Source organism: Coffea arabica, chromosome 8c, assembly GCF_036785885.1.
Source record: "Coffea arabica cultivar ET-39 chromosome 8c, Coffea Arabica ET-39 HiFi, whole genome shotgun sequence".
NCBI lineage: Eukaryota > Viridiplantae > Streptophyta > Magnoliopsida > Gentianales > Rubiaceae > Coffea > Coffea arabica.
In genome coordinates this window covers 42,858,743-42,875,166 of record NC_092325.1, presented here as the reverse complement: position 1 = coordinate 42,875,166, position 16,424 = coordinate 42,858,743, and the positions used below count along the sequence as shown (strand labels likewise).

General features: G+C 36.2%; 1 protein-coding gene across 3 annotated transcripts; it reads left to right on the top strand.

Moving 5' to 3' along the window:
• The first annotated feature begins 5,560 nt into the window (after positions 1-5,560).
• Positions 5,561-11,117, top strand: LOC113706205 (uncharacterized). Of its 3 annotated transcripts, none has more exons than XM_072063323.1 (5): positions 5,561-6,194; positions 7,624-7,842; positions 8,351-8,416; positions 9,038-9,545; positions 9,680-11,117. In XM_072063323.1, exons 2-5 carry the CDS (start codon positions 7,729-7,731, stop codon positions 10,927-10,929), a joined length of 1,938 nt encoding a protein of 645 aa, XP_071919424.1. In that variant the 5' UTR covers positions 5,561-6,194; positions 7,624-7,728; the 3' UTR covers positions 10,930-11,117. The 3 variants fall into 3 exon arrangements, with proteins under 3 accessions (XP_071919424.1, XP_071919425.1, XP_071919423.1); XM_072063324.1 differs by having other exon boundaries at positions 7,616-7,842; XM_072063322.1 differs by having other exon boundaries at positions 7,596-7,842.
• The last annotated feature ends 5,307 nt before the right edge of the window (positions 11,118-16,424 follow it).

Genomic DNA, 16,424 nt, shown 5'->3' with positions numbered 1-16,424 from the left:
AATATACACTATGTCCTCGACTTATGGCAAGTAAGATACCAATAACCAACGCTATACATTTTGACAAACAAAGGGTAAACTTCCCTCACTCATCATCATCATAAATAAATAAATAACAGTTATTGAATCCAATCTTGCACACAACTTATCACTTGAATGCATTGCACATCTTCTACTTAACTTTTCTTTATCAAAAAATTTAACACTTGAACTACTTTTTTTTTTCTTTTAACGAATGTTCACTAGACGCTCGTTAGATAAACTCATAAAAGAATAACTTAAGCACCTACCTATATTAATGTTATGAAATCATGGTTCATCGTCGCGGGTCGTGGTCTTGTCGTGGATCACGGTCATAGTTGTTTGACATCTATCGCAACATATCGATTGGATATCGGCGCATTATAACACATAAAAATTTTCAAATAATCTGAAAAAAATACTAAAAATAAAAAATACCATAAAATGCACAATCTAAAAATATATCGGAGCCGATTTCGAATTGACTCAGATATTTTGGTCGATTTCATGCATCATATGTTTGAATCGGCCAATATATAATCATCGCGGATATGAAATTATTGATAATTCAGATATCAATATCGTATTAATTCCCTCCGTTCCGATTATAATTCGGCCGAGATAGCTAATCATGTCTGAAATGGAAAACTCCATTTGCAATGCACGATTAACTAACTAAACGTACGTCCCTAGATTACATATTATGTCTCTAATTTCAAAGTTGACTTGAATATAAAAGGTTTACAAATGGGAATGAATCATCCCGGCTTGGCCTGATCAAAAATTTTGAAGGTTCAAGAGGAAGCCAACTTCGCATTAATCCTTGATCCCGCAGAATGACCCTCCTTTATCTTTTGTCTTTTTGGTATCACCATTATCCATACACACTACACACTATTAACAAGCCGGAGAGGAGGATGAGCACTTGCTGGGGTCCTTGGCGACTGGCCCAAGCCGGCAAGGATAGTTGGGGGTTTTTATTGCTTATTGAACGATTGAGATGATTTCTGCGGATTCTAATATTGTAGTGATTTTTACAACCATATGCGTGCACAAAAATACTGTGAGATTCATGTACATTATTTGGTTTCTAGCACGGTTATTAAACCCCAACTCACTCGGGGCTTTTCAACGGGTTAATGGTTCAATTAGTAGGTCACTAACTTACTGGCTAAACCGATGGAATCTATGAAATCAAGGATTAATATTAAAAGTTTAAATTATGAAAAGTGAAAACAAAAAACAAAACCACCCTTTCGATAATTCCAACTTGCTTAAGGTTTTGATTTCCATATCAAGCTGCTGTACTCATTTAAAATACTTAGAATATTATGATTTTACCTTAATGTTTTTGTTTTGAAATAAAGTCGAGGTTGTAAAAATTTGGATTAAAAATGTCAATCTGGATTTAATTGTCAAATTTACAGGGTTCATAGCCTATCTATTCCACCACTTAGTTTCGCAGAGTTGAAGCGGGTTCACTCCTTACCCGGTCATGGTTGTAGACACTAGACATCATCATTTTTGAACTCCTTAATCTAAGGCCATTTAAGTGCGTAGAAGGTTGAGAGTAGAACCTTCCTTTCCAGAACCTGACTCCTGAGTGCATTGCAGGAGGGCAACTGGGCGTTAGTAGCGTAACTTGCGTGGTTTACTTTATATTATATTCAGTAGCAAATGCATCTCTTACCACCTGGCAAATTGGCAGCAAGGTGTGAATGATTGTCGAGGGAGGATTGGGTCGGATGGTAAGATGGGAGTGATTGTAAATAGACCTCTAACTTATTCCAAAAAAAAAAAAAATTTTTGCGAGTGATCCTCCAACCGAGTCATGCACCCTTGGAATATAATAACATCTCTCTCATATTTGGTCTTTACAATAAGCTGAAAAATGGCAATTATATAGAATGCTGGATGCGAGGTTGAGCTTAATAAACACTAAGCACAAATTAAATTTAACCTCAATCTTTCAGTTCATTGAAACTAAAAATAGGGTTGAAAAATAAATCAAATTACTCGATTTTTGAATTGAGTTTAGTTTGATAAGAGATGGTTCGAATTTAGTTGACCAATTATTCAAACCAAACTCGAACCGCTTTTTATGTTCAATAACTATCAAATTTGATATTAAAAAAAAGGAGCTCTTTCAAACTCAATACGACAAATAAATCAGTCAAATTTATTAAAATAATCAAACAAATTTGAATACTAATTTGTCGGCTTTGCTACTTTTTTGTCAAAAAAAAAAAAAAAACTACGAGAGTTCTACTGGTTGTCAAGAAAAATATCCGCGTTATGATTTTACCTTCTTAATGCATAATATCAAAGCTTTCAAGAAAGGTTTAGTCAACGCCACAATGCGGAGATATTAAAAGGTTAGCTTTTAGTGAGAGCATCTGATCTGACCCGACGCAAGATCACAATTGCATCAAGCGTCAATTCTCGACAAAAAGCGCATGCGCTTAGTAGTTGGCTTCTGCACAAATTTTTTTTCCCGTGGGATAGCCGCAATTCATTGCAGAGAACCATTAATGATCTTAATTGGTTTGGGATTAATATGGTCCATTCTATAGAAGACAATTTACACTTCAATATTTAGTAAATTAATTTAAAAAATGGGGTTCAAACAGTTTAAGATCGGTTGCCAATTAATTTGAGCAGCAAATTTGTTTTTGCGATTGCATCTACAACCGGAGAGGCCCCGAATTGTGTTTTCGTTGCCTAGATCCGTTGATATCACTCGTAGAATATAGGAAAAAAAGCGATTCAATACACCTTTCTCGTCTTATCCTAATACAAAAGCGAGGTTATCGACCTAATTTTCTTGCACAAAGCAAAATAATAATCATAATAATTTTTTTTAAAAAAAAAATTACAAGTATGAATCTATATAATTTGCTGATTGGATTTTATGTGCAAGTTTGCTTTTTGTCACGTAACCATTGTCTAAACTATAAATTTCTTCAAATTCATTGTATATGTGTTAAATTGCAGATCCGGTCTGCTATTTCTAATACATGTTTAACCTGCTTGCAATGATGTAAATTAAATTTTTGTTGGACGATTTCCAGCATTTAATTAATGAAGTTTGCTCTTTGTTAAAAAAAAAAACTATAATTTGAGTTTATTAAATTTGAATATCAGTTATTCAAGACAAGAAATTACTATCAAGCATCAAATCTATTTTACACGTAGACTATGAGTCCACTTAGCCAAATAAGAAATAAAGTTATTCTTATAGGTCAAAAAAATGTTTTCTTTATTTTATTTTATTATCTTCATCAGGCTCCGCTACATACTCGATTTCTCCTGGGGTCTTGGCAAGGAAATTGCTGATTTTATAGTTGTGTAGATGTAGACAACAGTGTGTACGACGTGGTCCATACGATTGATATACTGACTTAAGTTAGATTAGATTTCGATACAATACTTTAAGTCAGATCGTTACAAGGATGGTCCCCATAGGCTAGGAACCTCAAAATTTTCTTTAATTCTAAAACTAATAAAGAAGACGTTGATTCTTCAACAACTATCTTCACATTTTTTTAGCTTTGAGGGCTCCATCCTTGCCTTATTTTACTTCCAAAAATAATGGTGGCTCGTATTGATCTATCTCGATTGAGAATCTGGACCGTGGACGGTTGGTTAGAATTGTAAATGGTGTGATCGTATACTACCACTGTATTTGTTAAATGGATTGACGTATAAGCATACCACATTATTGGGCACAAATCTATGACATATTTGTTTACATACAAAAATTCTTGTATCAAAATAGCAATATCGTATTATTGTATTCTCAGCACGGCAATAGAACAATACATATATCAAATCGATACAGTACATTTGTTTTTAATAAAAAAACTCTAGAAAATAGCAATTCAAATAGACGTATTTTACAAAAATTCCAAGTAAAACAGCCAATCATAAAGATTTTGGTGGCATGAAGAATTCAACATACATCAGGTCAATTCTGCAAAAAAAAAAAAAAAAAAACCCCCTATGCTTGTTCTACATTCATCATTTTAATTGATTATTCATTTTAATTATTGGATAATTATCTATTTTGATTTTCTCACTTGATCTTGTATTTGAATTATAAAATTTGTTAATAGTGAAAAACAATAAAATCTATAACCTATCGAAATGTAATTTTTGTTGACTCTGATTATTCTTTATAATAACTTTTCATAATCAATGTATGCATAATTCAAAGCAATGAGAACCAGGGCCAAAGATGATTCATAAGCAGTAGTCCTAAGTACTCCTAGCGTGCTTCCAAAATGGCTTGCAAACATATATACAGCCGGTTACCGAGCAAATGAAATATTTATGAGCATCGGCAGAACTTGGGAAGGAATCACTTAAATGGATTTTTTTCCCCCCTCAAAATGCAATACGAAAATGAAAAATGCCTCGGGTCATCGACCCTATAAATAAAAAGCAATTCTAAACTAGCATGATTATGAAGAAATCCGTTAACTGTAACTAAGCAAAACATAGATCTATTAATCATTGCAAGTTTTAATCATACACAACTTGATTAAGAAAACTTAAAATCGTTTTTCAAAAGTTGACTTTTAAATCATTCCATGACTTTTATATATGTGGATCCCGTTTGGATTGAAAAAATTGCTACGTTTTCCCGTAGACATATTTTTCAATCACCTTTTTACCTCACATATATCAAATTGCTACAATAATTTTTCTACAAAAAAATTCAGAAAAATGCAATCAAAACGGTGACATCTTACACCATCTAAATTGAACATGTTAACTTTGGACAATTTCTAAACTCCCAAGCATGTAGGAGAGAAAATATCGCGAGTTTTTTTGGCAAATTTCTACATATAATACTCAAAAAAATTTTTTTTTTTTTGTCCTCCAAATGTGAATTTTTTGGAGGGTTATAAGATTACCCCATCTGTCAGTAAATGGCTGCCCCATAAATAAATATTAGAATGTACATGCGAGCATGACATCCTATTGTTGTCTCATTTGGAGGTCAAATATTTTTTAGTATTATTTATGGAAATTTGCCTGAGTTATCTTTTCTTGGGTTCTTTTATGCATAATAATCAGTTCATTTCGATAATCCATTTGTTTGCAAAAGGCAAGAAAAAGATTTTGATTTTAATCATAAAATCATCTTCCATTTTTTTTTTATCTTCTTATTCCAAAAATGTTTTTCAATTGATCTTTTTTATCATACACAAATCTTTTATTGTGTCCTTGTCTGTTCCCAAATTAGGCTTGACGGAAAGGAGATTACCAAAAGGGGCATTGCAAAACAAATTAAACAATTACTAAAATTAAAAAAAAAAGATAGGAAAGGTAAAGGGAAACAAAAGTAAATTCAAAGGGTAATAGTCATACTGTAGACTATAGTATGTTTCGGTTCCCTCAAGTGGCCCATTTTTCTACTTTTTGTCCCTTTTCGCAGAGTGGTTAACAGCCCCACTGCCCAACGATGCTCTGACACATAACAAGCCCCCTCGCCCCCCCCCCCCCCCCCCCCCCCCCCTTTCTCAGCCTTCCCCCCCCTCTCTCACTAAAATCAGAAATCCCAAAGTGCTTATATATTTTGCAGACAGCAGAAAATCCTTAGATACCACTTGACTTGACAAGAAAAAACCACCATAGAAGAAGCCAGTGAGAAAAAGAGAGAGCAAAAAGGGAGGCAGAGAGAGGGGGAAAAGAACCAAAAAAACAAAAAAACAAAAGCAAAAACAAAAAAGGGTGTGTTTTGTATGGAGGAATGAAAGAGTGATGCAGCTGGCTTGTGCCGAACTCAAAAAACACACACCCCTGAAGGATTTATCTTTCCTTTCCTTCTCTTTTCTTTCCCTTTCCCCATCACCATGACTTCTTAGCCCAATCTGATTCCCTTCTTCTTTTTTCTCCTTTTCTTTTTCTCTTTCTACGCATACACATACAGCAATACCTACGTAGATATATGGATGGATATGGAAAGAAGCATTTATTTTGATCGTCCAGGATCACTAAATATAGCCTAATAAATGTGGTAATATTGTGAAGTCCTCAACTTCCTACCTTTCCTTTGTTTTATTCTAACATGTGCAGGTTGGTGGAGGAATAAGTACCCAGCAGGCTTTTCTTTCTTGATCCCGAATGTTGGCTCAGTGCTCTTTTTCTTCTTCATTTCCGTCACGGTATCTCTTTCATTCTGTATCTTTGATTCATGTGGGCATATTTAGTATATATTTCGTGATGTGGGCTTCTCTTGGATTGCATTTTTCCTGATTTTTATTGCAAGATTTTCCTCTGTTTTTTTATTGATTTATTGAATAGGATACTCTGCTTCTTTTGGTGTGGATATTTGTGCATCTGTGTGGACGAACTGTACATGCAATAATCATAAACGTGGCTGCGAAATAGTTATAGTTTGTTGCGTAGTAGCTGGAATAATGTGAGAAAGAAAATGAACTGTAGTTTTGGATCTTGAACTTTTTGGTCCCAGTACTAACTTAAGACTGCAAATTTTATTTTATTTTTTTGGTCATCTGTTGTAGTTCTATAATGCTCTTTGCCGTTTGGATTAATCTTTGTCCAGACTCAGAAGCTTTTAGTTCATACAATATAATATCCATTTTTTCTGCGTCTGCTTTCTTTGGCTGCTCTATCTATAATCTGTGTCCAAGGTAACATGCCTAACGGCTGGCTTTCTGCTCTGGGCTTGTCTTTTATTCTTGCTTTTTATTGTGCGGAGGAATAATGTTGGATTTTTAAATAAAGGGAAGAGCATGTCAATTTTGATATAGACTTTGCGAGACTTGGTCAAGTCGTGATCCTTAAACATTCTTCAGAACGACTTGGGCAACTGTTGAGCCAGCTGAAATATCCCGTTTTGAATATTTAATCTTGCTGCACTTGAATTTGGATTTTGACATTTCAAGTCAAGACTTTAACGGGAATGAGTTGGCTTTAACCCCGTTGTGGCCAAGATATGTTTTTGGCTGTTTCCAGCATTCAGAGACAGGCGGATTGAAGTTGAACTGAGAAGATGGCATTTCATAGCTTGGAAGTCATTGCCACACTTTTGGCCTTTAGTCGCTAGATTCATTCTAGCATTATAGGGGCCTTTTATTTTTTTTTGGTTTTGTTGGGGGGGGGGGGGGGGGGGGGGGGCGGGGAGCAATGTAGTTGATCGTGCTTCTTCTTCTGAATCTTCTTTATCAGACATCGGTCACTCTCTGGAAGTTGGAAGTTGGCTATGTTCTCCTTAGCATATGGTTATTAGAAGCCTGGCATATCTTAGAAGTATGTGAGAATTAGTTTATGTATGTATTCTTCTTAAATCGTGTTATGTATGGAAAGCTGCAGGAAAATTTTATAGTTGGACTCAAAGCTTCCACACCTTTGCATGTCTGGCAGCCTGTTGAACATTCCATCATTTAAATCATATGCATCTTCTTGAAACAACATACTTCCATTATTTGATATGCTTTTCATTGCTGCCTTATCCATTCTTTTATGATTTGTTTGATTTTCAAGACAAGCATTTGTTGACTTCTGATATGAGCCCATTATCTGATGATGGATTTGTATTTTAGTAATGGAGACTTACGAATAGCTTTGCAGCAACATGGCTCGGATTACGACATCAAAGTTCCTCAGAAGAGTGCACTACTCGTGAGTATGCAAAATAATTAGTGCTGACCGAAGTTTCAGTTATTAGGGGACAGGATGTTACCCAGAAGAGGTGATCATTATTTACGTCAGAAGTACAGTCATGATGGATCCCCCAGAGAAGCTTTAAAGCAGAAAATGCTCAGTCAGGAGTATACATTCAAGAAGCAGGTAAACTGATTATGCACTTCATAGCCAGAGCAACCTGTAGAAGTAATAATTGAAAAGCCTGACCGTCTTTTCTCTTCATCATGCTAATGAATTATGTGATGGCTGTCTAGTAAGCCAAACTCTGAGCCTTTATGATCAGTCAATTCAATCTAATGCCCGTGCCTGAAAGTGAATTTTGTTCGTAATGAATTATGTCAGTAATTGATGCTCCAAGATCTATCAGCTAAATCTGCTGCTTTATAGTTAGTGTATCTTTGAAGACAATTGAAATTTCTATATTTGGGCTTGGGGTTGTGGCAGGGACGATTTTGAAAACCAATCTGGTGATGCCTATTTCCCACAAAAACTTGTGTAAAATTTGGGTCTCACTCCTGAATCTACGAGTATCTGAACATTGTACTCTGTTCTTATGACATGGTCCTTGGCTTAGCTGAAATTGTTTTCTTGCATGAACTAAGCATGACTTCTTGCACGCTGATTTTTCAATCTCATTGCTTATGATGTTCAGGTCCAGGAACTTCATCGGTTGTACCAGATACAAACGATTCTGATGAAGAATTTGCGGTTGAAAGAGGTAGGTTGAATCTGAGTGAGATGAACGTTTTCCGCTTGTAAAAGTTATGGCTTGCTTGCAATATCATACGTTTGTGCGATTTTTGATAACCTGTAGATGTAAGAGTGAACTTGTGGTGATTGCATTTTTGTTTCTTTATTGGACAAGACAACCTGCTTTGAGGCATGGGTTGTGTGCTCCTGTCCATCAAAAGAGGAAAGAGAAGTCATTACTCTTTTATCAATTAAGTGGTACATGATATGAATTGTTTGCAATATTATACATTTGTGCAATTGATAAACTGTAGGTATAAGAGTAAACTTTTGGTGATTGCATTTTTGTTTCTTTATTGGACAAGACAACCTACTCTGAGGCATGGTTGTTTTATGCTCCTGTCCATCAGAAAAGGAAAAAAAAGTCTTTAGTCATTTATCATCTAAATGGTGCATGAAAAGGATTTTCTTAAGATATTTAGCTCCCTCGTACACATGGCAATGGCAGCCTAGTTTTACATGGAGCAAAAATGTTTACTTTGCCTCTTGTGCTGTATTCTTTGCAATCTTATATGCCAAACAATAAGTTTCCTATTTGTGAGTACTACACTTTGATTTGATTAATGTCCTTAATGTGTCCACCAAACAGTCTGCAAGCTCCTCTTTTCAAGGAATCTCACGAAGACCTATGGATGCTGAAGTTTCAACCAGTCACCACGTGAAACATAGTGATCTGCATTTCCCTAAGAAGGGAGATGGTTGGGGTACTGCAGAAAATCCTGTACAAGTAGATCAGTATTTTGATGGTGAGCTAGGAGCTTCTTCAGAAGAAGTTCAGCTTTCCTTGAGCATCAGTGGGGACACTATGCAAAATAAGAGTTGCAAGAAAATTTGGGATAAAAAGCTCACTTCGATATCCTCCCAATATGCAATTGACTTGGAGGAATCAGCTCCCACAGCATCGAGTAGAGATATCCAACCTAAGTCTGCACTCGGCTGTGCTGCTTGCTCTGCTGATTCTGGAAACCTGCATGTTTTCCAGATTAGTTGCAGCTGCCCAAATGGCGTGAATAAATATCTTGATGATGGAATTAAGAGAACTCAGTCACTTGTAGATGAGACTAAAAATTTTCTAGAGCAGAACAACTTAGATCAAGGTTGGCACTTTCCCATGCTTTGATAATCTCTATATTGCACGCATGGCATTGTCTATGCATTTTTCTCACATAAGAGTACCAAATTATTCACATCAGTTATTTGATTTTTATTCCCGATTCTGCACCTTGTGCAGGGGCTAAAAATTGGCTTGGAAACGTTCCAAGTATGGGTATATCTTGTGCGACCAACATTTGTCCTTCCCGTGAAGCTGCATGCATAGACCTTAACAAGCCTCTGCTTGATGAAGCACCTCACTCAGAGGAGTACCTTGTAATGGAGTGCTCAGCTGGTGCCTCTTCTAGTGTTTCAGAGAGAGTGAGTGGTGAATGGCACAAAGTCTCGTCACCTGTTGGAACTAGTAGAAAACCAGAGAGTAGGTGCATTTCTGCTATGACTAAAGAAGATACCCTGAATATTACAGTGATGGCTTCCAACAGCACCGATAGTAGCACTATCATGACTGGAAGTAAATCACCCTCTGTTGATCTAGAGTCATGCTTCAAGTCACCATCTGACCAAAGTGATGTTCATGACTGCCTCACTGATAACTTGCAACATAAAGATGCAAAATTTGTGTCAAATCTTCCCAGAAAAAATCATAAAGGCAAAACGATGATCGAAGTGGATGATATGATGGGCGAAGTGGATGCCATGTCTCCAAATTTATGTATTAGGGGAGATAACGTCGAGGATGAGGACAGAGACAGTTCCCCTGCCTCGTTCAAGTTTGGTTGTATTGGAACTGATCCTTCAAGTAGCTTTAAGACTGTGCAATCTGGGACTCGTGTGGGAAAATCTGTTTCCTTCCAAAACTCTGAGTCATCTCAAGATGAATCTTCTATTCACGCTGAATCAAAATCTGAATCCTTTGATGGGAAAACAGAAGGATCAGCACGAGATGATGCTCTAATCCAAAAAGGTGCCGTTTCTCTGATGTACTTTTTGCTGGAAATATCGAGTAGAGAGGAGGATGATCGTGTTGCTGAGGTTGACAAGATGAATGAGATTGAGAAAGGGAAGAGAGATCAGCCACAGTGTTCTTCAGATACTTTTGAATCCATGGTGCTCAAGCTGCAGGAAAGCAACGTAGAAGACTACTGTGTGTCTTCAATGCCCATGGAAGTGAATGACACAGACAAGAAAGATTACGGAATTAGATTGAGGAGGGGTAGGAGAATGAAGGACTTCCAGAAGGACATTCTACCAGGCATGGCATCTCTTGCTAGGCATGAGATTTGTGAAGATATTAGAATTATGGAGGGAGTAATTAGATCCAGAGAGTATAAAAAACTTAGATCCAAGATGGCCAACACACAGAACTGGTTCACTCCTGTAAGAAGCAGGAGGTCAAGACTCAATTATATAGGTAGAAAATATTATTGATGAACTTGATATTAATTAGGATTACCTTTAATGGGTATAAAATACAGTCATTGGTGAACATATCTGGTTGCATTTGTTTTAGAGACCATAAATTTATGTAGATCAAGATGACAGACGCTGCGTCTTCCACTGTGTAGGCTCAGTTAAATCAATTTGAGATGACGTAATCACTGCTAGTTTGTTATCCAGTCCATGCACCGATCCAATGTGCCCTAAGGAACATATGGCTTGAGACATTCTAAACTTTCTTGACAGAAGGTAGGAGCATCTTGTGGTTGCGCCTAGAAGCAGTTTCTTCTCTTCCCTCTTTTTTTGTATTGACATGCCAATATACTAGTTCTTTGATGACAAATTTGACATAATTTCTTCATCTAAGAAAACAGTAGATGTCATTGATGGTGAGAGGAAAACAATTATCGCTTGGCTGTGTTGGTTGAGTTTACGCTTGGAACTCAAAAACTGCCTGGTAAGTTGTGAATTCAAAGCCCCCCCCCCCCCCTCGGGGCAACTCAGACGGTTTCGTAGTTTCCTCTTTAAGAGCAGGTCTCGACTTCGACTACCGGGTGCTTCCGTGCTGTGATCCTTGGGGCGGGCTCTCATAGCCTGAGAGGAGTAATCTAGCCGGTTCAGGTGATTCTGATCAGGTCAAGATACCTCCCAGTCGACCAAAAAATAATCATAATAAAATTGTGAATTCAAAGAGTGGAAAGAGTTGACATAACTTGTTCACCCAAAAACGAAAGAGGAAATTTGCAGTTTTGGTATCAAATATTTAGGGCATCAGCAGTTTTAGTCCTTAAAAGTTTGGACAAAAGCAAATCTAGTCCTAAGGATATTTAGTCCAAGTGACTGATTTTATCTGAATTCGGTCATGTCAGTAGCAAGTGCCTGAGGCTAATTTTTGGGAAAAAAAAAATAGAAAGAAGGAAAAAATATTGGTGGCCATAATTTGAAATTAAAGGGCACTAATCAGTCGCAAGTTGAGTAATTAGTCTTCACTCTTTAGCTACATGACTACTATGCATGCAAGTAATTAGTGCCCTTTTATTATAGATTATGAGCTACACACAATTTGTCTTTTTTCTATATATATATATTTTTATAAATTTAGCCGCTAGCATGTGCAACTTATGTGACCGAATTCCAGTAACAATTTTGCTAAAATTAGTCAATCGGACAAAACATGCTTAGGAGTTAAAATATTTAAGACTAGATTTGCTTTTGTCCAAACTTTAAGGGCCCAAAAACATTTAATATCAAAACTATAATTTTCTCAAAATAAAGTCTAAAGAAAGAAAGAAAGAAAGAAAACCTGACTTAATATTGGCTAAGTTTGGCCAAGTGATTAACAGAGACATTACTCTCTGTCCATGCGCTTTTTTTACTCACATTCCCATGATTTTGCAGTCAATTCCCTGATCTTCTGCCAGCGTCAAGGAAGATATAGACTTTGGAGTCCGCTACAATCTTCCTGAGTCCAAGTTCCCAATCCATGCACCATAGCCCAGAGATCTGGCTTAAGATGGCTTGCCTCTCCGGCCATTTTCATCTCTGATCAGACCCTCTGCCCCATCAGCATTAGTTTACTCCAGCTGGCCTGTGGTTTGATAAAGAAGCTTTCATAATTAACTTCTTGTTCTAGTTTGTCTCACCTCTTCGATAATTCCGTTGGGCTCCCTTGTAAGGTCACAATGGGCTTTGTACCATAGTTTTATGTCAAAAGAAGGGGTGGTGGAACTAGTTTGTACCATTTTATCGGGTTTTCCTACATGGAAAAGCACGGAACTTTGACTGGACTCCAAGAAAACGAGAGAGACAGGGGAGTGAATTAGCAATAAAAACCAATAAAAGGCATCGGCAATTCTATATTCTTTCTCCTTTGTTCAATTCCTTGGAGTGGGGCTTTGTCTCCGCGACAACAAAATAAATGTGGCTAGTTTTTCAAGTGGGAACATGCTTTATATCATTTCTTGCAGGCAAATCTGGGGCCTGAATTCTTACTCAGTATGATTAGAGACAAACTGCCTATTGCTTTCTAGCCCATCATGACATCTCCATACGACACATCTATTCATAGAAGAAGATTATTACCCGCGGCGTTAACAGATGCCAGAGACGCAGGTTTTGTATTTTTGCGATGCGATGCAAACGTATTAGCCCAAAAAAAAAAAAGAGAGAGAAAAAAAATGGCATCAAATAATTAACAGGCACTAGCTAAGATTATGTTTGGATGAAAAGGTCTTTCTACCCAGAATGTCTTTCTAGTCGAAATGATATAGAAAAAAAGTTTATTTTTTCGTTATCATGTGTGTGTGGTATGTTTGTCAGAATGGAATGTTCGTGGCATTTCCAATATTTGGTACAATCAATTTTCAGATGTCAAAATGGAATAAAACATGTATAAAATTGACTTTAATTTCCCTGAAATCTATTACTGAGCATTTTATAGTTTTACATGTTTTGTTCATTCGTACTACTACGCTGTTTGTTACTTTATACGAGGAACTTTGACTCTTTTTTCTTGGTACATTATGAATAACTTGCGTGCTTATTAAAATAATTTGATTATAAAATTTTATTATTTTTAAATTATGAATATGCATTTTAAGTTTTTTTTTGTTTTAAATAACAATATTATAATTACTAGCTTACAAAAAATTAAACATTCATATTCTCTCTTTATTATTTTTTTCACCATTTATGTCAAGTACCAAAAAAAAAAAGTCCTTATATGTTTGCACTGAAGTTTAAAAGAACAATATCTTAAAATTAGCAAAGAAAAAATATTGTAAAAATAACTAGAATAGTTTGTTAAAAAAAAAATCATGGTCAATTATTCATTAAACTAACAAAAAAATCTATTGGCAATAGAACAAAGATATGTATGATAATAAATTTGGCTCCAATAATTTTGGACATTTCAGGGTAAAGGTGATCAAAAGAACTTTCTTTAGAATTTTGTGAGGAATGGGTTCCCAGGAAAATGCTAGAATGAGTTTTCTAGGGAAAAAGGCCTTTCTAACTCGAAAAATTCATACTAAATACGAGAATGGAATCAATAAGTCGGAGAAGCCGTTCTATCAAAGGTGGTTCCTACGTACCAAACAAACGAGGGCTTAGAGTCTAGTTTGTCTGAGCCAAAATAACTTTGCTTCTTGTACAAAAATTCCAATTCAATCAATGCATGTGATAATTTATCCGATAAGAAACGGGTCAGAGTTTGTCATTGATGCGTTTGGAAATTAGTCTTGAGATAGGGAACTTCTTTACCAATTTGAAATCAACAATAATATTCCCATGATTTTCTTTTCGTCAGTGAATGTTATTGTAGAAAAAAAAAATGAATGTTATTGTAGGCCCAATTTCCGTGGTCTTTCCATCTTTTTATCTTGAACTTAATGACATGCAAAAAAAATTTTTTTTTTTTTTGGGCGAATTGGAGCTCAAGGGTCCTATTGAATGATTTTGCTACGATGGTATCAGAAATTCTGCGGAATTTGTAGCAACTTGAATCATGAGCAGCAGCTTGTCAGTATCCGTAAACAGTAGTATAATTCCAACGGACAAGACAGAAGGCAACCAATGATTCTGTCTAGAATAGATAAGGCACCGGTTCAACAAATTATCAAAGTGGACTAGGTGGGAAACTTGGAATTTTTTATAGTTTTAACAATTTTTTTTTTTTTAAAAAAAAGGATTAGATGTAATGTAATGGTTTTACAGCTATTAGAGGGATGTACTATATTTGGTCGAGTAGAGACTACAAACTACAAACAACTTGTGATCTGTTTAACGACCAATTACGTCCCATGACATACTCCAAGAAAGTGGGAATTTAACCTTTGACATTTAATTAATTACGTCTGTTGCCAAAGGCCACGAACCCATTCTGTTAAAAAAAAAAAAAAGAGGTTGAGCCATATTTCTCCTTGCAAATACCTCGAGCCCAAGTTTGAACAGCTAGCTAAATCCATAAAAAAAAATAAAAATAAAATCTCACCTATTCCTCGAAATTGGCTCAGCTTAATTGCAAAATGTACCACACAAAAAAAAAAAAAAATTGACAGATAACTGATGCGACATAGATTCTTGAATTAGCATGTGACTATATTTTATTTGAGTACATACATCGAATTTCCGTTCCAAACCATCCCAAATAAAATAATCTGCATTGAGTTTTATTTCAGCGTTGATTTGGATCAGTTGTACGTGAATTGGTCTTGTACGTGAACATAGCTTTCCATTAGGTTTGCATTTAATTTAGAGTTTCACTTGTTAACTTCTACACAGAAATTTTATCTTCTCTTCTCGCACTTCTCCTATAAACTCAACAAGAAAAAAGATGGATAATTTACAAGGCTTGGCTTTCGTGTGTACGTTTGTTATTACAGTTAAAAGTGTCTACGTAGAAAAAATGGAGACAGGAAGATGTTGGGCCATTGTGTCTTCATTTATGCCATTAATATAGTACGGAGCAAACACGAAGTACACAACCGAGAACCTCCCGTTTGGCTGTCTGCCACCCTCCTTCCTAGTCTCCGGTAACCCCACCGGCTGTCCCTCATTTAATCAACCACCACATTTATAAACAAACTGAAAACCAGAGAGTTAACCCCGGCCCAAAAAACAAAAAGAAGGGTATTTGGTTGAAATTAGTGATATATCTACATCACTGCTCGTCAAATTTATCTTATTCACCGTCCCACTCCTACCTGATTTGTATCTCCGATCGTTAGAAGTGCTGTGATGTCATGGCATCACAATTTGCAAAAATGCATGTACTTAGATGACTACTATTCATGCTCTCCACCTATAATGTATAGACGGGCACGCTTCTCCAGTACATCAAGAATTGTACCATAAGTTTGTGTGGTTTGACATTTTTTCCTTCCATTTCTCTTCTACTCTAGACTCTAGTCGTGGGTTTTACATGCCATTTATTATTCTGGTGTAACTCACAAGACACACTACTGGTTTGCTGCCAGGTAGACAGTGATTTGGAAGATCTCTTAAACCACGAAAATTAGGGAGGTTTAACTCCACATGTGAAATAGAATCGATATCTGATGGTATAGCTTAACCAAGCAAAGATTTTCACATATTTCGTCTCTTTAGGACAGCCGAAATGATATATGGCGCATTATTAAAAAGTAAAAAAGAAGCACAAGAAAGAGAAAAAGGAACAAAAAATAAATCTTATGAACAAATACTTAGATAGGCTAGATCTAAAAGATATTTTTTCTTTTTTTTACACAGAGAGAGTATCTCAATTTAATTTGCCGGACTAATCTTTCTACGCCTGTGCACCTTACCTCTCAAAGATACACAGGACGGTAGGAGGGACAACTCGAACACGCAACCTCAGGATTTGAAGGAGCTGCCCTGATGCCACCGAGCGAACCCCGAGGGCTTCATCTAAAAGATATTTGAGACTTGGGTATAGAGCACAGCACCACCTACCCAAGACAAAAGCAAAGTATGGGAAGAACAATACT

Coding starts and splice junctions, on each gene's coding strand:
- LOC113706205 (XM_072063323.1), top strand. CDS start 7,729: ATGTTACCCAGAAGAGGTGATCATTATTTACGTCAGAAGTACAGTCAT. Junction 7,843..8,350: donor AGTATACATTCAAGAAGCAG/GTAAACTGATTA, acceptor TATGATGTTCAG/GTCCAGGAACTTCATCGGTT. Junction 8,417..9,037: donor AGAATTTGCGGTTGAAAGAG/GTAGGTTGAATC, acceptor TCCACCAAACAG/TCTGCAAGCTCCTCTTTTCA.